This window comes from Schistocerca nitens, chromosome 2, assembly GCF_023898315.1.
Source record: "Schistocerca nitens isolate TAMUIC-IGC-003100 chromosome 2, iqSchNite1.1, whole genome shotgun sequence".
Classification (NCBI taxonomy): domain Eukaryota; kingdom Metazoa; phylum Arthropoda; class Insecta; order Orthoptera; family Acrididae; genus Schistocerca; species Schistocerca nitens.
In genome coordinates, this window is record NC_064615.1 from 188,850,758 (window position 1) to 188,875,376 (window position 24,619).

At 39.3% G+C, this 24,619-nt stretch overlaps 1 protein-coding gene across 1 annotated transcript in view; it reads right to left on the minus strand.

Moving 5' to 3' along the window:
* Positions 1-5,545: 5,545 nt before the first annotated feature.
* LOC126234909 (solute carrier family 46 member 3-like) overlaps positions 5,546-24,619 on the minus strand; it is a 239,534-nt gene continuing 220,460 nt past the window's right edge. Inside the window, exons 8-10 of the mRNA XM_049943649.1 lie at positions 21,052-21,135; positions 11,831-11,987; positions 5,546-7,002 (exon numbers count right to left, since the gene is read on the minus strand). Of these exons, the coding sequence (XP_049799606.1) occupies positions 6,684-7,002; positions 11,831-11,987; positions 21,052-21,135 (560 nt within the window). The 3' untranslated portion in view covers positions 5,546-6,683. The remainder of the gene's footprint in view (positions 7,003-11,830; positions 11,988-21,051; positions 21,136-24,619) is intronic.

Below are 24,619 nucleotides of genomic sequence, written 5' to 3' on the forward strand. Positions count from 1 at the left end.
TTACTTTTGCAATCATAATGTAAATGGAATGGGAAGAAACCCTAATGCATGCACTTCATAGTGATTTGCAAAGTATGGATGCTGGTATACCGGATGCAACAAAATTGTTTATAGAGACTTTGAGCACAGGTTCTTTTCACCAGAACAAATGGCAATGAGCACTTCCTCAATTTGCTACTGTGTAGCACAGCACTTCTATCAAACAGTTGCTCATTGCTCTTAAGGTACACATTTTAGAGCCCATCTTTACTGACATTTTTTTTCTCCTCCCAAAACATAAAAGTCAAAGTGCTTGCAGTAGAAGAAATTTCTTTCAAAGTATCAGAGACGAAAAATTGCTCATAGCTCTTAAGGTATGCATTTCAGAGGCCACATTTATGAGAATTTTTTTCTTATTTTGATATAAGGGACCTGTTCTCAAAGTCTCTAAAGGGAATTTAGCTACACCCTGTATATGTAGATGTTAATGACAAATTATCACTGTAATTCCTAATACTATTTGTGCTTGTGGCAGTTATTAGTACCCTAGTAAAGTAGCAGGAAAGCTGCTGCTCTACAAAGAACTTCTACTTTCTCAGGGAAATATTAAATAGCTTCTTTTGGAATGAACTGTCACTTTGTAGTGGAATAAGCAGTCATTTGAAACTTACAGGCAGACTAAAACTGTGCTTCATCAGCAAGTGCTTTACTAATTGAGCTATCGAAGCACAACTCACAAACTGCCTTCACAGCCTCATTTCTGTCAGTTCCTCTTCTCCTACCTTCCAAAATGCACAGATATTCTCCTGCATTGTAGGGCTAGCCATTTTTCTGCAGTATAAGTTCTTCCAGGAGTGCTTCCTGTGCAAGGTATGCAGGAGGGCTTCTGTTGAGTTTTGAAGGTAGGAGAAGAGGTATTGCTGGAAGTGAAGCTGTGAGGGCAGGTCATGAGTCATGTTTGAATATCGTAGTTGGCAGAGTACTTACCCATGAAGAGCGAAGGTGCCAGGTTCAAGCCCTGAACTATCACACAGTTTTAACATGCCAGGATGTTAGCTTCTGTTTATGATCTATTAGTAGCTGGAGATGTACATGATGCACTAAGTTGCTGGACTGCCTGTGTGTGAGTGGCAGCAGCAGTGCTATCGATAAGAGCACTGATGTACTATCTTTGGAGCACCGCTAGTATTTCCGGGTCGTGGTGTGCGGTGAGTTCAGCCGGCACGCAGCGCCAGTGAGGTCCGGACAGCCAGTACTCGCCAACTACTGGTGACACACATACACTGTCCAATGGAAGGAGACTGGAGTGGGAATGACTGTGGGTTGGTCGTTCCATCGGTCATTTCATCGGGCAACGTGTATTTGGTCTTTTGACTGTTTCTCGGCCTCATCAGTTTGTCATCTTGCCGGATGTGGGTCGGTTCCTTCCTTGTACAGAAATGTCGGGTGGCCAATGGGCAAGTGTTACCTCTGCATGGTTGGGTCCGAGCCAGTGTGCCTGGGTCGCTGTGTCTCCGAGTTCTAAACAGACATGGAGTTGAGTCGCGATGGAGCTACAGTGAGGTCCGGACAGGCAAGACTCGCCTGACCATTGCTGACACACATGACTTGAGTGGGGATGACCTCGGTTGGTCGTTCGGTCGGTTGTCTCATCAGACGACGTATATTTGGTCACTGACCGCTTTGGGTTCTCTGTGTGTGTCGACTTGTCATTTGTCCTGGTTGTTCCACAATGATTGCTTTTACGATTATTCAAGTTCTTGTGGAAGTGTTTTGTGGAACTCTGTCTGGCTTGTGTAATTTCGACTGAGCAGTTATGTTAATGCTGTCTGTGTACTGGAGTAGGCAGTCGGTTGGTTGGGACAGTGCAGCGAGGAAGTCTCCGCTGCGAGGGCATTAGCATAGTGTTCTGCAGTGAGTTTTTCCTTGCCGTGTTGATGCTCTCCATACTGTGTGTAGTTTGACAGCCTTTGGTTTTGTTCATATTTTTGAGTGGTTATTGTGCCCTGGCTGTTTTTAGACGCCAATTTTGAAGATGCAGTGCCACTGGTATCTTCGTCCTTGGCTGATATATTCCATTGTTGTGCCGTTGGTCAGCACGTCAGAATTGATTAGGTTGTTGGTCCATCCTTCAACTGTCCCTGGGTCAGGTTGCCATCTGATTACTTAATCCTATTCTTGGCTGCTTATCTCACCTAGCCTTATATTAGAGTTACCTCCTCAGACTGACCCTTGGAACACCTCTGAGCACCATTGTTCTGTTGTTTTTAGATTGTGATTTTTGTCTCAAGTACGGTGTGAGGCCTTCAGCTGCCTATTAATTTAGTTTGCTTTAATTTAAAAATAAGGGCTTCAGCCGTCTTTCATTAAAACTTTGAAGATTCTTGTTTGAACTATTTAAAAAAAAAAAAAAAAAAAAAGAAAAAAGAAAAAAGGGGAATTTTGCTCTATTGCAAATCCTTGTTATCCAGGCCTTAAGCCATGAGTTGTTCTATGTTCAGTATGTGGCCTTCAGCCAAGCTTTTATGTCAGGCCTTTACATATGTCTGCTTGTGTCTGTATATGTGCGGATGGATATGTGTGTGTGTGAGTGTATACCTGTCCTTTTTTCCCCCCTAAGGTAAGTCTTTCCACTCCCGGGATTGGAATGACTCCTTACCCTCTCCCTTAAAACCCACATCCTTTTGTCTTTCTCTCTCCTTCCCTCTTTCCTGATGAAGCAACTGTGGGTTACGAAAGCTTGAATTTTGTGTGTGTGTTTGTGTCTCTATCAACATACCAACGCTTTCGTTTGGTAAGTTACATCATCTTTGTTTTTAGATATAAATATCTATAAAAATAGATGTAAGCCATCTAACTTACATTTTATAATTTTATACAAAACTGTGTATGTATATTGCAGGATTACTTGGAAATGACAAAGTGCCAAAACGAGATTCATCATAGGTAAATAAAGAGCTAATAAACCCATTGCACAGCAGAAAATCAGAAAATATTTCATATGTCATTCACTCTTCATAACACACCAGGAAAGTCTACATTCACTACTTGTCATGCTGCTTTACACTGAAAATATAACTTACAGGATCTTTCAATCCTTGAACCTAGATAATTTGTTGAGGGAGTGGCAAATGAGGTAACTTTTATAATTTTATTTTGAATTAGTACAGATTCTCAGTTTCTTGTTTTATGCCAAATGGGAGTTTGTTGAACATTTCTGTGACAGACTACATTGCTTTGCCTTTAATCTTAGAGAATGAAGCAAAGTGGGGGTAGTGTTGCATGGGATGGGTAGCGGGAGCGGAATGTGGGAGACCAGAAGAGGGAGCCAGGGAGAGGAATGGGGTGGCTTGCTAGTGGCTCAAAGGCAGGCAGCTTGTTCACCAGATAGGAATGTAGGAGGGAGGGGTTGGCAGGTATGGAGAATGGCACACGCTGAAGGTGATGTGGGGACATGAAGTGGAAGGGGGAAACTGTTGGGTATAGGGTGCAGGGACAGTGGGTTACCAGCGACTGAGACCTGGCTGAGCACAGGTTCAGAGAAGCTGGTGGTAGAGGGAAGGAGTCACATGGCGTGGGTTGCGAATCAGCCATTGAAATTTAGCATGTTTTGCTCAGCTACATGTTGTGCTACCATGTAGTCAACTTTATTCTCGGTAACAGTTTGACAGTGACCATTAATCCTGGTGGGCATCTGGTTGGATCATATCAACATAAAAAACTGTGCAGTGTTTGCGGGAGAGTTGGTATATGACATGGCTGCTTTCACAGATGCCCTGGCCTCTCATGGGGTAGGATAAGCCTGTGACAGGTCTGGAGCAGGAGGTGCTGGTTGGGTGGATTGGGTTGGCCTAGCATCTTGGTATACCACAGGGGTATGGCCACTGGGGCAAGGGTTTTGAAGTGGAGTGGCATAGGTGTGGACTAGGTTTTGTGTCAGTTGGGCAACCAAATAACACTTTAGGAGGAGTGGGTAGGATGTTGGGTAGGATGTCCCTCATTTCAAGGCATGATGAGGGATAATCAGAGCTTTGATTACCTCTCATCATTACCTGAAATGACGGACACAACACACAATTCTTCCCATCCCTCCTAAAGGTGTGTTCCGTCACAATCCCCATGTCACCTTCACCATGATGACGAATAATAAAGCTTTATCTCTCATCCTGTCCTGAAATGAGGGACACACTACGCAGTTCTTCCCACCCCTCCTAAATTGATGTTCCGTTGCTATCCCCATGTCACCTGCAGCATGTGCTGCTCCCAACCAGCTCTGACTGTTGCACCACATGCCTAGCCCATGAACGGCCACCCCTCTCTCCTGCAGTCCTAGCTGGCAAACTGCCTGCCTCCCTCTGACCTGTTAACCACCCACCCTAATCCCTCTCCCTGCCTCTCACTTCTCTCTCTCTCCCTAAACCCACGTACCCGACACCATCCCCACCGCAACAGCACCCACTTGCCAAAATGCAGCAGTGGCCCTGTTTGTCCAGCTGGCACCAAGTAAGTGCATAGTTGGGTGTATACAAGTGTGTAAGTTTGTGTGTCTTACTCCGAAAGTCAGCAAGTTGTTTTTTATTTTTATTTCTGTATCTGCCCATTGATGATTCAACACTTCTACTTTTTGGTGAGTGGTCTCCTTCAGTCCAAAAGCATTTGTAACTAATTTCTATTATCAGCAAAAATTTCCATCAAGGAACAGAGTGGAGCATTTTATTCAACAATGAAGAGTAGATAAAATAGGCATTGCTCTTACAGGAAGTGCACAATTTGAGACTTTTAATAAAATAATTATTACATTGCAGTAACTGAAACAGAATAAAAGAAACAAAATTTATTATTTCAGTACAATTCTTCTGGGAAAGAGTCTACCCAGTGAGGTGCAGGAGAAGTCCCAAGACATATTCTTCAGAATCCAAACTTGTATCCTACACTTACAAAACACACACACACACACACACACACACACACACACACGTAAAATCAGTATCCATTTGAAGAAAGTGAAGCCAGAGTTACTTGTTGTGATATATAAAAACTAATCTACAACAAAATTATTATGTTTTGTCCTCACCCCCCAACCCCTCTCCCCTCACTTCAAATCTTGGATATGCTCTTGCGTCTGGGTATGTGAAAGCATGGTGAGGATGTGATAAGGCTGCCAGTATGTCAGCTACTACTGCAAGCAGTCTTCATCAGGATAACTCCATGATGAAGGCTGCATGTAGCACTAGCCAAAACAGTATCACATTGTGATGGGGTCATTTTATTGAAATGGACTCTGGCCATCAAAGGTTGCACTTATAAATTTGTTATCCTATCTTCTTTCATACTGTGAAACTAATCACTTAAAGGTAAATGAAGTGTTTCCCATAGTGTAAAATAATGATATTTCAAGTACAACTTTCATAATGTCTTATCGACTCATTGTGGAATTATGCCTGAAGCAAAACAAAACTTGCATTCATGCAAAGTAAGATACAGAAATCAAAAAGTAAACAATGAGAACTTAGAAGTATGAGTTCTTAAGAGAATTTTTGATCTCTATGGCAGAAGACCAGTCACTTTTTCCATTCAAATCCATGTTTCACTGTCAAGAAAGATACAATAGAAAAGCAAAATTACACAGCTTTACATTACATTGTTTTATTATAACAGAGCATTATTAAAAATATATATATTAAAAAATCAGTCTTTGAATATTAAATCTGAAACTTTGTACTAACATGGATGGAAAAATGCATGTAAATGCAAACAAGCTCTAGACTGACTCAACCCTACAGCACTGAATACTTACATTGGCAAGCTGTCAACTTATAATGTTTATCATATTGCCATCTATACTACTCTGAGCACAAAATCAGGCTGTCCTGGGTATTTTCAATCAAGAGCTGGTGTTTGTACATATCTCAGGAAATGTATAATGTAGGAAGGTAATCCCGGAAGTAATGATCTATGCTACATTCCCACTGCAGAGAGTGATATCGGGCTTCTATCCAATGTTGAATGTTTTCCTTATCATCCTGTCTTTATGTTAAAAAAGTGCCAGTCAAAATAAGTTATTGTGCATTCTGTGTCTGTTTAAAAGTAAACTGAGTGACACAAAGTCCTGCTGAGTGTGAAGTCAAGTGTGTTACACAGTTTCTGAATACTCAGAAATTCAAATATATATAATTTCATGGTCAATTGAAGGAACTGTATGATGGCAGTAATGAATGAACCAAGTGTGAGAAAGTAGTGTGAAATTATGACAATGAATGAACCAATGTGCATGACACATTCTGATTTATGTGCCTGTCAATCATCCCAGACAATTTTGTGAACTCAGTGAAGAATAAAAATCATGCAAGACTTCTTTCTATGGAGCCCAAAGAGTTCTTGGATGGGAAATGTAGGTTGGAGGTGCTCAACAACAAGGTTGTCAGCACAAAATGTTTAGCAAGTATTGCTGAGGTGACAAATGCAGTCAACAACTAGCTTAAAGGAATGGTGGTAACTGACTACAACACAAGAAACCTAAAGCTCTGAGATAGATATGAAAAATATTTAAATATTGGAGCTTATTTTGTAGAGAACTGAAATAAGATTAAATTTTGTAAGTGACAAGCTTTTTGATAGTAAAATACATTTCTTGAATTATAAAGCCAAACAGCCATTACTTTCTGGATTACCCCATTTCAAAAACAGTTATCTATGGTCCAACATCAGTTCATTTGATTGCTATGAGTAGGTTGTTTATGATAGTTTGTTGTATCTTGTGTCTTAGTCTGTTGAGAATCTTCTTCCTTAATTTCACCTTGAGAGTGGGTAGTATCTAGTGGCACTTCACTGTCCTTACTGCAGCCTCTTTCAACATCAATGTCTCTGGGTTTACACTCACAGTTTCCAGGATGAGCACCATTCACTGGAGATGCAAATTCATTCAGTTCAAAGCTCTTGTTTACTGCAGCAATAGGTTGCTCTCCACTATTGTCCTTCTGGGTCTCTTTTGCATAATTTTTTCTGTATTCCACATACATCCAGCTGTAACAAATAAATTATAGGAAGTTTTCTATTATTCTGTGTGTTGTCTTAACTCTTCTTTACTATACAGATTACTCCATTCATTCATTCATTGTCATAATGTGAAATGTGATTTATTCATCTGATTAGGTACAACTTTCAAATCATTTGACTGATGTATAGAAGACATGTCAAATTTTACAATAAGAACGTCTTTTAGTAGAAATACAAAAGTTTACATTATTTTATATCTAAAAACAAAGATGATGTGACTTACCAAACGAAAGTGCTGGCAGGTCGATAGACACACAAACAAACACAAACATACACACAAAATTCTAGCTTTCGCAACCGACGGTTGCTTTGTCAGGAAAGAGGGAAGGAGAGGGAAAGACGAAAGGATGTGGGTTTTAAGGGAGAGGGTAAGGAGTCATTCCAATCCCGGGAGCGGAAAGACTTACCTTAGGGGGAAAAAAGGACGGGTATACACTCGCACACACACACATATCCATCCACACATATACAGACACAAGCAGACATATTTAAAGACAAAGAGTTTGGGCAGAGATGTCAGTCGAGGCGGAAGTGCAGAGGCAAAGATGTTGTTGAATGACAGGTGAGGTATGAGTGGCGGCAACTTTAAATTAGCAGAGATTGAGGCCTGGTGGGTAACGGGAAGAGAGGATATATTGAAGAGCAAGTTCCCATCTCCGGAGTTCGGATAGGTTGGTGTTAGTGGGAAGTATCCAGATGACCCGGATGGTGTAACACTGTGCCAAGATGTGCTGGCCGTGCACCAAGGCATGTTTAGCCACAGGGTGATCCTCATTACCAACAAACACTGTCTGCCTGTGTCCATTCATGCGAATGGACAGTTTGTTGCTGGTCATTCCCACATAGAAAGCTTCACAGTGTAGGCAGGTCAGTTGGTAGATCACGTGGGTGCTTTCACACGTGGCTCTGCCTTTGATCGTGTACACCTTCCGGGTTACAGGACTGGAGTAGGTGGTGGTGGGAGGGTGCATGGGACAGGTTTTACACTGGGGGCGGTTACAAGGGTAGGAGCCAGAGGGTAGGGAAGGTGGTTTGGGGATTTCATAGGGATGAACCAAGAGGTTACGAAGGTTAGGTGGATGGCGGAAAGACACTCTTGGTGGAGTGGGGAGGATTGTCACAAGTGGGGCACTTTTGTGGTTCTTCTGTGGGAGGTTCTGGGTTTGAGAGGATGAGGAAGTGGCTCTGGTAATTTGCTTCTGTACCAGGCCAGGAGGGTAGTTGCGGGATGCGAAAGCTGTTTTCAGGTTGTTGGTGTAATGGTTCAGGGATTCCGGACTGGAGCAGATTCGTTTGCCACGAAGACCTAGGCTGTAGGGAAGGGACCGTTTGATGTGGAATGGGTGTCAGCTGTCATAATGGAGGTACTGTTGCTTGTTAGTGGGTTTGATGTTGGCAGACGTGTGAAGCTGGCCATTGGACAGATGGGGGTCAACGTCAAGGAAAGTGGCATGGGATTTGGAGTAGGACCAGGTGAATCTGATGGAACCAAAGGAGTTGAGGTTGGAGAGGAAATTCTGGAGTTCTTCTTCACTGTGAGTCCAGATCATGAAGATGTCATCAATAAGTCTGTACCAAACTTTCCTCACTTCCTTCACTGTGAGTCCAGATCATGAAGATGTCATCGATAAGTCTGTACAAACTTTCCTCATTACCTTAGCCAGCTTCATCCTGACCCACAACTTCTTCACTTTTGAAGACCAGACATACCAACAATTGAAGGGAACAGCCACGGGTACCAGGATGGCCCCTTCGTACGCCAACCTATTCATGGGTCACTTAGAGGAAGCCTTCTTGGTTACCCAGGCCTGCCAACCCAAAGTTTGGTACAGATTTATTGATGACATCTTCATGATCTGGACTCACAATGAAGAAGAACTCCAGAATTTCCTCTCCAACCTCAACTCCTTTGGTTCCATCAGATTCACCTGGTCCTACTCCAAATCCCATGCCACTTTCCTTGATGTTGACCTCCACCTGTCCAATGGCCAGCTTCACACGTCTGTCCACATCAAACCCACCAACAAGCAACAGTACCTCCATTACGACAGCTGCCACCCATTCCACATCAAACGGTCCCTTCCCTACAGCCTAGGTCTTCGTGGCAAACGAATCTGCTCCAGTCCGGAATCCCTGAAGCATTACACCAACAACCTGACAACAGCTTTTGCATCCCGCAACTACCCTCCCGACCTGGTACAGAAGCAAATAACCAGAGCCACTTCCTCATCCTCTCAAACCCAGAACCTCCAACAGAAGAACCACAAAAGTGCCCCACTTGTGACAGGATACTTTCCGGGACTGGATCAGATTCTGAATGTGGCTCTCCAGCAGGGATACGACTTCCTCAAATCCTGCCCTGAAATGAGATCCATCCTTCATGAAATCCTCCCCACTCCACCAAGAGTGTCTTTCCGCCGTCCACCTAACCTTCGTAACCTCTTAGTTCATCCCTATGAAATCCCCAAACAACTTCCCTACCCTCTGGCTCCTACCCTTGTAACCGCCCCCGGTGTAAAACCTGTCCCATGCACCCTCCCACCACCACCTACTCCAGTCCTGTAACCCGGAAGGTGTACACGATCAAAGGCAGAGCCACGTGTGAAAGCACCCACGTGATCTACCAACTGACCTGCCTACACTGTGACGATTTCTATGTGGGAATGACCAGCAACAAACTGTCCATTCGCATGAATGGACACAGGCAGACAGTGTTTGTTGGTAATGAGGATCACCCTGTGGCTAAACATGCCTTGGTGCACGGCCAGCACATCTTGGCACAGTGTTACACCGTCCGGGTTATCTGGATACTTCCCACTAACACCAACCTATCCGAACTCCGGAGATGGGAACTTGCTCTTCAATATATCCTCTCTTCCCGTTATCCACCAGGCCTCAATCTCCACTAATTTCAAGTTGCCGCCACTCATACCTCACCTGTCATTCAACAACATCTTTGCCTATGCACTTCTGCCTCGACTGACATCTCTGCCCAAACTCTTTGTCTTTAAATATGTCTGCTTGTGTCTGTATATGTGTGGATGGATGTGTGCGAGTGTATACCCGTCCTTTTTTCCCCCTAAGGTAAGTCTTTCCGCTCCCGGGATTGGAATGACTCCTTACCCTCTCCCTTAAAACCCACATCCTTTCGTCTTTCCCTCTCCTTCCCTCTTTCCTGATGAGGCAACAGTTTGTTGCAAAAGCTTGAATTCTATGTGTATGTTTGTGTTTGTTTGTGTGTCTGTCGACCTGCCAGCACTTTCATTTGGTAAGTCACATCATCTTTGTTTTATATATATATATAATAGAGGGAAACATTCCACGTGGGAAAAATATATCTAAAAACAAAGATGATGTGACTTACCGAACGAAAGCGCTGGCAGGTCGATAGACACACAAACAAACACAAACGACCCACACAAAATTCAAGCTTTGTTGCGAAAGCTTGAATTTTGTGTGTATGTTTGTTTGTGTTTCTATCGACCTGCCAGTGCTTTCGTTCGGTAAGTCACATCATCTTTGTTTTATATATATATATATATATATATATATATATATATATATATATATATATATATATATATAACAGAGGGAAACATTCCACGTGGAAAAAATATATCTAAAAAGAAAGATGATGAGACTTACCAAACAAAAGCGCTGGCAGGTCGATAGACACACAAACAAACACAAATATACACACAAAATTCAAGCTTTCGCAACAAACTGTTGCCTCATCAGGAAAGAGGGAAGGAGAGGGAAAGACGAAAGGATGTGGGTTTTAAGGGAGAGGGTAAGGAGTCATTCCAATCCCGGGAGCGGAAAGACTTACCTTTGGGGGAAAAAAGGACAGGTATACACTCGCACACACACGCATATCCATCCACACATACAGACACAAGCAGACATATTTAAATATGTCTGCTTGTGTCTGTATGTGTGGATGGATATGCGTGTGTGTGCGAGTGTATACCTGTCCTTTTTTCCCCCTAAGGTAAGTCTTTCCGCTCCCGGGATTGGAATGACTCCTTACCCTCTCCCTTAAAACCCACATCCTTTCGTCTTTCCCTCTCCTTCCCTCTTTCCTGATGAGGCAACAGTTTGTTGCGAAAGCTTGAATTTTGTGTGTATATTTGTGTTTGTTTGTGTGTCTATCGACCTGCCAGCGCTTTCGTTTGGTAAGTCTCATCATCTTTCTTTATATATATATATATATATATATATATATATATATATATATATATATATATATAAAAACAAAGATGATGTGACTTACCAAACGAAAGCGCTGGCACGTCGATAGACACACAAACAAACACAAACATACACACAAAATTCAAGCTTTCGCAACAAACTGTTGCCTCATCAGGAAAGAGGGAAGGAGAGGGAAAGACGAAATGATGTGGGTTTTAAGGGAGAGGGTAAGGAGTCATTCCAATCCCGGGAGCGGTATGACTCCTTACCCTCTCCCTTAAAACCCACATCCTTTCGTCTTTCCCTCTCCTTCCCTCTTTCCTGATGAGGCAACAGTTTGTTGTGAAAGCTTGAATTTTGTGTGTATGTTTGTGTTTGTTTGTGTGTCTATCGACGTGCCAGCGCTTTCGTTTGGTAAGTCACATCATCTTTGTTTTTAGATATATTTTTCCCACGTGGAATGTTTCCCTCTATTAATTTAAAAGAGGGGAACTGAGTTGAACTGTCTTCTGAATGGATTTTTCTTTTTATCAAGTTAATAATAATTCAGTGTTACACTCTTATTTAATATGTTTACTTGGCAATGCATGCAAAGTGTACTTACATGAACATCAGAAGAGCAGGAGCTGTCAGAACAGCACTTGTCAGGAAGAATGCTGAGGGAAAGCTGCTGAAGGTGTGTTGATACACTAAATTGTATAGTGGTATGATTGCAAGGGGCACAACAACTTCTGACAGACTATATAGAGCACTGAGCTTCCCTGAAATAAACAAAAGTAAATGCAGTTATGTGACTATGGAATCAACCATGATAATTTGTTCTAAACTGCTACCCATTCGTTCATTCACCGACTCATAGTATTCCTTAGATTCCATTGTGAAGGAGAACATTTTCGGATGAGGAATGAATCAAAGTATACACTAACAAAGAAAAGGAGCTGTTAAAAACTGAATTAATAATTATCTATCATGAAACATGTATAAATTCTTTGGGCTTCCTCCAGATATAGATACCAAGAGGAAAGCTATTTCTGTGAAAAAAGGTGCTACATCCTCAGTTACATTAAACAGTTGTATTTTATCTGTCATTGAAATCTTAATACAAGCACTTATACAAACACAGTGAAGTTCTCATAAAATAACAATTGCCTACATGCTGAAGGAATATAGAGCAGTTTTGAGAGAACATTGATGCCTGCCATTAAGTTATCAGGATTAATAGTAATTATAATACAATAAATCAAATTGAACCCAATGAAATAAAGTTAATAGAGGAAAGGATTAATTCATTCATGCACAATATTTCATTTGTCTCATCATCAGATAAAGCTCTATAATATCTGTGTTTGTGAATGCTCAACATACCCTCACATAGAGAGAAATGAGAACATGTAATGCACTCAGCTACATTGTCAGACATGATCATTTTGCTGGCCTAGGTATTGTGGTGTGGGCAGGTATAATGTTACATGGACATATTGACCTTCAAATCTTTGAACACAGTACACTCACCAGTAAGTGTTATTGTGACACAGTACTCCTTCCCCAGTATGCCTTTTCAAGAGTGCATTCAAATGACTTCATTTTTATGGATGACAGTGAGTGACCACATCAAACAGTGCAGGTACAGAAACTTTGGGAATGAGAGGATATTTGGTGAGTGGACTGTTCTGCCTGTTCTCCTGACTTAAGTCCCAATGCACCAAATCCGCATATACCAATGACCAACCAGCAGTAGTCAACTTTGCTGGTGGAGAAATGGAATGCCGTACTGCAAGAACTCCTTATCAATCTTGTGGCCAGCATGGGGGGTCTGTGGTGATATACACCCCATAAAGAACCATGCGCCAGCATTTGAAATGTCCAGGGGACCGTCATGAATCGTGATGACTTCAGTGCAATTATTTTCTTTGTGTCACAGTCATTTCTGTTCATTACATTGCATATTTCTTTCAGTAACCTATGAATTATACTGTAGCAACTCAGTTTATGTAATGTCCAAATTTCATTGGGCTGTTACTTGGCAGTTGCGCATCATGCAAGAATTACTTTTGTCCTTAAGTTTTGCATAGCAGTATGTTTGTAAGTATGAGTTTCTCAGGATTCAAAATTTGGAACCCAGAAGGCCCTCTCTACTGAATATGTAGCTACCATTTTACTTACCTTGTACTGTGATACGTGAATGACTAAAATTACACCAACTGTAATTATTATACCAGTCTCTATAGCTGACAACATTCTTCAGCAGCAATTTAAGTACGTGACTTACAAAGTACTTTGAATATGTGGTTCACTTTGTAGTGTAACTAACTGAGGATCATCTATTGTATATGATACATATGATTAATAAAAAACACGATATACTCTAAGATACATATAATTATTATTATTTATAATTATTGTTTAATCAAATTTAAGATAATAATGAAAACACTTCAATAGAATTTTGTTAAAGCATAATTGTTCAAGAAATAAACATGTGCTACTAACTAGTTTTAAATGGTAAGATGAGAGAGTGTATTTTGTATAGATCAATTACAATTGATACCTGGAACTAACATGATTGTAGACAAATGAAATATTTATTTAATTCCAATTAAAAATTGTATAATGCAATATTAATTGTTAAAAATTCCCATCTTGTTATATTTAACACTCAAAGCCCCTTATTTCATGAAACAATTTATTTAAAACATATCTTGTATGTATGTATGTATGTATGTACGTACGTACGTATCAAACTGGGGACCTAGAAACAACGGAGAGGCTTTGCCCACTGTAGTCCTCAGTGGTTCACAACCCCACAACAGGCCACAGCAGCCCACCAACATCATTGCCGCCCCACACTGAACCCAGGGTTATTGTGTGGTTTGGCCCCCAGTGGACCTCTCCAGGAATGTCTCATACCAGACGAGTGTAACCCCAAATGTTTGCATGGTAGAATAATTATGGTGTACGTGTATGTGGAAATGGTGTTTGCACAGCAATTGCCAACACAGTGTAACTGAGGTGGAATAAGGGGAAGCAGCCTGCATTCATTGAGGTAGATGGAAAACTGCCTTAAAAACCATCCACAGGCTGGCCGGCACACTAAGTCAGAGGGCAGATTCGTGCTGGGGACCGACATGCCTTCCCACTTGGGGAAGCAGTACATTAGATTGCATGGCTAGCCAGTCGGGCAAAATTATATTTGCTCTCCACTGACCTTGATGTCAAATGTAAAATTATTTGCACTAATCTTTTTCCACTAAAATTTACATATGACATAAAGTCTAATAATACCTAAGAGTGCTTGCATTGTTGAAAGTTTTATAAGTGACAGAAGCTACAACCACATGGCAGTAATAAGAGAGTGCAATTGTGAGTTGTAAAAATGACAGTTGTCAGTTTACACTTATGTAATGGAAAACTGAAGAAACGAGAAATAAATGATGAATGTTGAAGAAAGAATATTGATTGTTGAAAAGCCATTTGTTATGTCCTAAGAATGCAACACGTTTCCAAGAAAGCCACCCAAGTACTGTATGCAGCAAATGAAAATAACATGTTAAATTGAACTACAATGATCAACACTGCCAACTGAACAAGTATATTTTTTCAACAAAATGTTTTCTGTTTTTTAAAAAAATCATCTAATTACTTTCAAGTAGTAATAGCCAATGTAGATTACAATGAAAAATACAAAAACTGAATTATATACTGTTTTGAGAGTAGGAACATTGCAGCTTCATATTTAACAGATGCGAAGCAAAGGGTCATTTCAGATACCTTATGCACTTTCATGATAAATTATCTGGTGAGTGTGGTCAAAGTACTACTGATGTTTCTCAGTGTTCAATACTGAGATTGATCCAGTTTTTGCTGCATTCAAACAACCATCCATCTTACACTGACAAAGGAGAAATAATGTTTTTTGCTGATGTTGCAACCATCAAAATCAAACCCAATAGGGACGTAACAACAGAGGAAATAATAAACGAAATATCCAGAAAAAAAATGTTGACTGTTTCTCTGTAAGTGGACTGGTACAAAATTTAGGAGGGGTTGGGGAGAAGGGCATTGAAAACATAACAGTAGAGAATTTTTGAATTGAATTCTATTGTTGACAGAGTAAAAAATATTACTGAGGCTCATAAGCATAGCATTTAGAGCTATTTTGGATTAAAATGCAGATAATGAGAAGGAAACAGTGTTTTAACTGCTTGCAGTACTCTACCACATTTGAGAGGATACATATTAGGGAAATGAGATGGGGATTATGTGAACTTGATTTGTCATGTTTTTTACATAGAGGTGTTGTGCGTATTATTTTTAAGAATGACAGGAAACAGCTACTTATAACAAGCTAAATTCAAATCTATTATTGAAAAGTAGGAGCACCAAACATTGTCTCTTGCTGTTGAGCTGCTTAATTTTGAAATAATGCTGTTTCAAATTGATTATGACCTGGTCTTTGACTTAGCTAGAGCTCTCTTTTCTGTTACAGGATATAGGCACTTTGAAGTGTTATCAGGATATATTTAAGAAAGACTATACCTAAAAAAGTATACAACTCAGGAAGCAGCACCTTTCTTTTTTTTTTTTTTAAAAAAAAAAGAAATGTTGGGGTTTTCCTGTTAGTTTATCAGTCTACTTTAGCTGAAGTACCACAAACAGTATTGGGCAGTGCAGGATTACAGATTAAGTTTCTTGGAGTTAATCTTTTCTGTTAATGTTAACTTTGGCTAGTTGTATCTGCTTTGTAAATATCTTCACATTGTCCTTAGTGTAACCTCTCAGTAAATATGATTACCGTTTACCATTTATTACCAGGTCTGTGTCTGTCACCAGCCATGGCTGGCTACAATCAAGTGATTTACAATATAATGAATTACAGAATAACATCTGAACTTTATACAGGTAATGTATTTAGGCTGTGTCATTTTCACCGTGTCCATTCACTTTCTTCACAGTCAAAGAATTCTTGGACAAAGTATAGTGGGCATTGTTTTAGGCCTTCAGCAATTTGTTTCTTGCTGTCCAGCGGCAGGGTCTGCTATTCAACAGGTAGTTTGTTGAACATCCTCACAGTGATCACTGGAAAACTCTCTTGTTTTGGACAGTTGGCAGGTTGGTAGATTTATGTCTTCTTTGCTGTGGGTATCATGTTTATGGATGTTATGCCTCTTGCTGTAGATGTCTAGGTTTTCCCTTATGTGGATAAGGCATAATAATACATAGTGGCTATAAACAGTCATTATTCCCAATGTTCTGAATAAAGGTTTGCAGTGTTCCTGGCTGCTGCTCAATATAATAATTCATATTGCCTTCTTTTACAGTAGCAGCACATCATTGCAGCCTGCCGAATGACCCCATAGCTGTAATCCATACAACATGTGGCTATGGAACAAAGCATAGTAGACAGTTATCAGAAACTGGTCTGTAATCACTTTTTTTAATCTTTATAGGAGTTAAATTACACGAGAGAGTTTCTTGCATACATGCACAGTGTGTCCATTCCATGAGAGTTTGTGGTCTATTGTGAAGACTAACAGTTTCATAGATTCTATAAGGTCAGAGTATGTATTTTTTCTAAGGCTGCATACCATAATAATGAACTGTACATCAGACTTGATGTCTGCTTGGGCAGAATTTTCCCCTTTGGCAATAAGAGTGGTGATGTCTGCAAATTGTAGTGTCTCACCAACTTCACTTAGATCATTTACAGAAATGAGGAAGAGGAGTGGAGCTATGACCAAACTTTGTGGCACACCGTGTTCTACCTTCTGTTCCTCAGATGTTGCTCCTTGGATTGAAACAATTTGCCTTCTGTTTTCCAAGAAAGACTGAAGGAAGTGTAGCTAGGGCTGTACCTCCCACACCATAGCATTTTAACTTTTTGGGTAAAATCTTGTGAGGGATGCAGTCAAAAGCTTTGCTTAGATCACACAGTGTGAGTACCACAAACTCTCTCCTCGAATGCCTGCACTACTTTTCTTAATAAGTCTAATGCTGCAGTGGTACAGGACTTTCCCTTCCATAACCCTTGTTGTGCATCTTTGAAGAGATTGTTTTCTTCAAAATAAGTTAGAATCTGATCTTTCATGATGGATTCAATCACTTTTTCTGGTATAGGAATGATTGATATTGGCCTAAAACTTGACACATTATCTGGGTTTCCTTTTTTGTAAACTGGTACCGTCCTTGCAAGTTTCAAGAAATCTGGGGAAACTCCTGCAGAGAGGCAGTTGTTTATAGCTGTTGCTAATGGCTGTGCTATTTCTCCAATAATTTTCTTTAGTACAGTACAGGACATCCCGTAGATATCTTGATTCTCCAAAGTTTTGTAAGATTTTACTATTTTCACTATGTCATTTGCATGTACTTTTTTCCATGTTTCAAATTTACTGTGATTTTTATTTGGTAAGAAAACAGCAGGATATATAACCGAGTCTGGGATTTCTGCAAAAGTGTTTTCTATAACTTTGATAAAGTAGTCATTGAAGTCATCAGGACTGCAGGCATTAGAAGAGGAAGTAGGCTTCTTCCTATGTTCATTTACTAGGGTCCAGGCTGCTTTGCACACATTATAGGCTTCTCTTATGAATCTATCATTCCCCCACCTTTTAGCTTCTACTTTTTTTCTGTAAAATCTCTTGGCCTCTAAGTAATTTCTGTGTAACAATTGTTTACTATTTGGGGCTGTGGCTGCTTTGGCACAGTCATTCCACATTAAGACAATTTTTTTTTTAGATTGGCTATCTCAGGTGTGTACCATGTGTTTGCATTTACTATTTTCTGTTTTCCTTGCGCTTTACCTGTGTGGGTTTTCTTTGGTATCAGTGGGAACATCTCATCAAATTTGGTTTTTAGTGTCTGGAAAAGAACATTTAAGGCATCATTGGGTTTTGCTTCTGTAATTAATTGCTGCCAGTTTTTGCTGGACTGTGAGGCACTGAAAGTGTCTAGTTTTTCTTTTGGCACTACTCTTCTGTGAAACACATAATTTGATCACCATGTATTTGTCTGTTGGTTATCCAGAGTCTTCATTTGTAGTTTCATTGCATCAACTACATTTATTTTGTAACTTCAGGCATTTAAATTTGTAATAATGGTGTTGAGGCAGCATCACCTCTAGTTGGAAGTCTGTTTGCTATAAAGGGACCATAACTATTTACTAAATTCAAGAATGCTCTCTCTTTTGTACTATTTTCACCTATGTGTACATAAAGATCCCTATACAGTGCAATTTTTGGTGTAAGGTGTGTTGTGTGACATAAATAACTTTCCAAGTTAGTGATAAAGTTTTAGAAATTTCCATTTAGTGAATGATACACTGAAACAATAATCATATTTATATCTACTAGTTCTAAGCCAGCCAGTTCAAAATCCAATCTGAGCAGTAATTTCTCAGATCCACATCCCTAAAGTTGAGATGTTTATTGGCATACACAGACACGCCTCCATGAGTGGTGGTTTCTCTATACCATGAGCTCACCATCTCTAGGTATTCTATGCATTTGTAATTTTCACCCTCTTCTTTATCAAGCCAGTGCTCACTTACACATATCACATCTGGCTTTGCATCTTCTATAAATATAGATAACAGGTCACATTTTGTTCATAGACATTGAACATTTACACTAGCTAAAATTGTTGTTGTTGTTGTTGTTGTCTTCAGTCCTGAGACTGGTTTGATGCAGCTCTCCATGCTACTCTATCCTGTGCAAGCTGCTTCATCTCTGAGTAACTACTGCAACCTACATCCTTCTGAATCTGTTTAGTGTATTCATCCCGTGGTTTCTTCTACTATTTTTACCCTCCACGCTGCCCTCCAATACTAAATTGGTGATCCCTTGATGCCTCAGAACATGTCCTACCAACCGATCCCTTCTTCTTGTCAAGTTGTGCCACAAATTTGTGTTCTCCCCAGTTCTATTCAATACCTCCTCATTAGCTATGTGATCTACCCATCTAATCTTCAGCATCCTTTTGTAGCACCACATTACCACATTTCTATTCTCTTTTGGTCTAAACTATTTATCATCCACTTTTCACTTCCATACAAGGCTACATTTCATATCCTCTCTACTTCAACCATCATCAGTTATTTTGCTCCCCAAATAGCAAAACTCCTTTACTACTTTAAGTGTCTCATTTCCTAATCTAATTCCCTCAGCATCACCCGACTTAATTTGACTACATTCCATTATTCTCGTTTTGCTTTTGTTGATGTTCATCTTATATCCTCCTTTCAAGACACTGTCCATTCCGTTCAACTGCTCTTCCAAGACCTTTGCTGTCTCTGACAGAATTACAATGTCATCGGCGAACCTCAACGTTTTTATTTCTTCTCCATGGACTTTAATACCTACTCCGAATTTTTCTTTTGTTTCCTTTACTGCTTGCTCAATATACAGATTGAATAACATCTGGGACAGGCTACAACCCTGTCTTACTCCCTTCCCAACTGCTGCTTCCCATTCATGCTCCCCGATTCTTATAACTGCCATCTGGATTCTATAGAAATTGTAAATAGCCTTTCGCTCCCTGTATTTTACCCCTGCCACCTTTAGAATTTGAAAGAGAGTATTCCAGTCAACATTGTCAAAAGCTTTCTCTAAGTCCACAAATGCTAGAAATGTAGGCTTGCCTTTCCTTATCTATTTTCTAAGATAAGCCGTAGGGTCAGTATTGCCTCATGTGTTCCAACATTTCTATGGAATCCAAACTGATCTTCGCCGAGGGTAGCTAAGATTATGGGTACATTATTTTCATTACAGTTTTGTTGACCTGCAGTTGCAATAGTAGGCTCTATTGTACTGCTGCTTTGAATGTTCTCTTGAATAAAGAATGCTGTAATACCACATTCTTAGGCCATATAGAACTGTTCATTACTTTTTCCTTTAGTTCGAAGTCAACACTAATTTTGAAACTGCTGTTTAGACCTTTTGTAGCTACATTTTCTACTTCAAAATTATTGAACTCTCGGAAGGTTTTAAATAGGAAACTGATTACATTTTCAGTTGCGCTGTTTTTAACTTTGCTCAGGTGAAACCAAGCCTTTTTTTCTCCTGTGCAGTTCTTCTTGTTTTTCGCCTGCACCTATTGTGCTTGTTTTCCTGTTTCTAACACTGAAATTTCTGGTTGTGTAACAGATACTTGAAGAATGGGTATTTCGAGGTTTTCATTTTGTCTAGAGCTCTGAGGTGTGGTTTTATAAGGCTGTTTGCACTCTTTAGATGGATTTATTTGATTAGTAGTCATGGGTTGATTGTTTGGGTCATAAAAGTGTACTTTATTTCCTTTTTTGTGATGAACTTCTTGCCAATCAGTCTGGATATCGCAAGAATGTTCGTTTACTGGAGATTTCTCTGTGTTTCCCACAATGTTTTTATTGTTTGTTTTATGTTGCGTTATTTCGCTGATGCACCGTGAGTTTCTAGGCTCACTCAGTGTTTCCCCAGTAACTTCCTTTTCTGTAGGCAGTGTTTGTTGTGTATTTTTCCGTTGTGTATTGTGAGTGAGTCATGAGATGAGATTTCATAACACAGTATTTTTCTTTTTTACATAAATCTAAAACTTTATTATTACTTTTTCAGCAAAATCACAGGAAGCTCATTTACGAAAATGGCTTCATCCAATAGCTTGTTCATTTCAAAGAACTTGCAGAGTGTAGTTTCATTACTAAAACTCAATCAATTTAGCGATATCAGGAAATGAAATTTTTGGGTAAGTAGGGCAGGAAAAAGTAAAATAAAGGAGACATAAAATATTTAATAATATGTGTAATATCTGTTAGTGAGATTATTAGAACAGATAATCTAACATTTAATTTCAACTTACCCATATCTGTAGGTGCTACTATTTTTGACCCAATGGATTTCTGCACTGCCATTGCTGCTCCATGTAACAGTTCTGCAATGGGCACTGTAAAAGAAATTTATTTTACATTGTGGAGGGCTACTACATGGAAAGATAGTATGGTGATTAAAAAGCTCACACTCATTCACGCAAGTTCTCAGTCAGTCTCTCTCTCTCTCTCTCTCTCTCTCTCTCTCTCTAGAGATACTGACCTGGAATGTGCTCCTGTCACAGTTCTAAACTAAATACAAGGAAAATAATATTAAGAGTAGTTGTATAAAAAGGTATTTAATTGGACAAAGAGACAGATATGCTGACCAGTAGGCTTACAGGCAATTTTTCTTTCATATTTTCCTCAATTTTTTTCTAGATTGGTTGATCTTAGTCTGGTTTTTTAGTGACCTGACCTTCTCCCATCTGTCCAATCAATTTCTCTTCCATCCCCAAAGAAGAAAACTTGAGTTTCTGAAAGCTAGATGTGTTTTTATCTTTTTTATATTTTACTTTCAGTTATGCTAAAAATTATACATTCTAAAAGTAACTGCTAACAGTATATGAAGCTGGAGCAGAGGAGCTACTTAACCTACAGGCAAAAAATTACACAGCTAGAAAAATAGGCTTGACACTCTACTTATCAAGGCTTTGAAATAATTTTGTTGCGAGGAGAAATGGTAAGTTAGGATGTAGAAAAATTATATGTGAAATGCACAGGTATCAGAGAGAAGAGAAAGTTGTTTCATACCTTCAGTCAGACTGCCTTTTGGCGTATGGTAAGTACATGATTTTTTATGTCTCTATTACTGTTATGTATAAAAAGATCCAGTTTCTATGTGCCATCCTCTCAACCAGATCAAGAATCCATACTTTTCAAAAGTTAATGGGAAAGCAAAGGAAATTCAGATTTAATATCCCACCAATGACAAAATTATTATAGACCGGGCAAAGCTGAAATTGGACTAGGAAGGGGAAGAAAATAGCTGTTTTCAAAGGATCCACCAAATTTTCCACATGGCATGATCTAGGGAGAAACTAAAAAATTATAAATATTGATGATAAAATACATTGTGCCATATGATGTGGACTAATATTCAAAAGAATTTTATTCAGAAAAATCTGGGTATTTGAACTTCTTGGCAGATTAAAACTGTGTGCCGGATCGAGACTCACAAATTCATTAATTTAGTATGAAGAACTCCTTAAGAGTATTGATACAGGAATGTGGGAAAAACATCATAACTAAGAAGAAGAAAGACAATTTTTGAAAATGCAGCATAACAAGAATTAGAGCAAATACTGAACTAAGTAGAAGTAATTATACCATTTACTTTTAAGGGACAGTGATATAACATACTGTCAGACAGATAAAGAAGCACAAGAAAAAAATTATGATCAGGTAAACTAGATTAAATTAATAAAAAAAATTCATTTGTGGTCTACTGTCCAGTTTTAATAAATATCATGAAATAGTACTATCTAAAGGCAGCAGATATATTTTAAAAATGAGAAAAACTTGTACTAAATGATAATAATTTCCACCCTACATTCTTTAGACCAGAAAAAAACAATGATATCAGATGAACAGTGGGGCTACTACTCATAACAAATCATGCTGGATAATAAAGTACAGGGCTGACTCAGCATACACAAAATGTTTGTAAGAGAGGTTCAATACGCGAACTTTTTATGAGATTTGCTTGTTTCAAGGGTGAATGGCACAAAGAGGAAAAAATGCTATGGATTTGCATTGTCAAACATATTTCAACAATTAAATGCTCAAAGAGTTTGTAGTTAGTGACCATGGAGCCCTTACCAAATAGGTACGACAACAGACATCAAACTATTTCAGAGGTTCACTGATAAACTCATTAACAAGTCAGTATAGCCTGCACAATGGTGTAGCAGAAATGAAAGGGGAACTTAAATTGGAATCCTTGGAAGAAAGACAATGAAAAAAAATTAATAACTGTAGTATCAATTATTCACAGTTGTAATTATTCAACACAAACAAATACGTGCATAGGCCTACGACAATTTGGAGGGATATGAAATGGAATGATCACAAATGCATAGTCTTAGGCAAAGCAAGTGGCAGACTTTGGTTCATTGCTGGATACTGAAGGTTCATTGGTGGATACTGAAAAAGGGGAATCACTCTACAAAGAAAATTGATTACAAGTCATATGTGCATCCAGCCTTAGAATATTGACAAAGTGTGGAGGGATCCATGCCAGATAAGAATAACAGGTGATGCTGAATGTATAAAAAGAAGGGTGGTATGAATGGCGACCGGTTTGTTTCAGTCATAGGAGAGCATCAGGGAAATGTTGTATAACCTGAACATCGAGAATCAATGTTAAATACTATTGCTTCCGTAGGGGCTGGGAGATGAAAGTAGACTAATTACAACATTCAGAGGCTTTGATGTCCACAAAAATTTTTTTTTGGTTGATGTAAGACTGTAAAAGATATGCATGAGCTATTAGTTTCTAGACATTTCAAGCCATAAGAACTAACTTTTGTAGGTTACACAAAAAAACTTACTCTATCTCAGAGAACTGATAGTTATCCACTCAAATATGAATAAAAACGCTGTAATCCACATTCTGTGGAGGGGGGGGGGAGGAGGAGAGTAGTGAGAGGGGGAGGGAAAGTGCACCCTTTTGGATATCTGTGCACAGACACATTTAAGCAGTGATTCCTCCAGCATGCCATATGCAATTTGAATGGGAAGTTACCCAATTGTGTGGTACCAAATTCAGGGCATTTTCAAAATAATGCCCAAAAATTCAGGACAAATGGGTGAAAATCAGGACACAATAAAATTACTATCAATATAGGTTCAATAAAAAGTCTAAGAAGTTGACTTTGCTTAAGATATTGGATGGGCCACAGGTGGCAGATAGTGAACATTCCACCAGATATGGTGGATAGCTGCAAATACAGAAAAAGCAGTCCTGGACCAAGGCAAAATAAAACCAAATCCACTTTGCATCTGCCTTGTAACAAGTGGCAATGTGGTCAGTGTCTGTTCACCAGTCGTGCGGCTGAAATTTATATTCTGGAACCTACCCTTCCAGTCTCAACAGTCTGGGTTCACTTAATGAGTCAACTCAACCCAAACTCATTCCAGGCACGATCATCATGGAACATTTTGATAACCACAATGTTACCCCGGGTGGTCAATCCACCACCAATTTTACTGACACAACTGGTCTTTCAGATTCTGGAGCAGCCAAGATAAAATGCAGTGTGATTCAAAACAGGAAGTTGCAGTCCTCTGGCCAACTTAAAACCAAAACAAATACATTTTTGTGACACTTAACATAAAACATTTTTGCAAGCAGGTAAACTTCATAAATTGGGAGATACATTAAAAGAATAGAAGATTCAAATTTTGGCACTTAAAGAAACAAACATGAATGATGGACAATAATACCATGGATTTTGGTAATTATTGTCTTTTTAAAAGTAAAACTGATAAAAGAATACTTAATAATACAGCAGATCTGGGAGTTACTTTTGCAGTATCCATAAATATTTTAAATTCAAT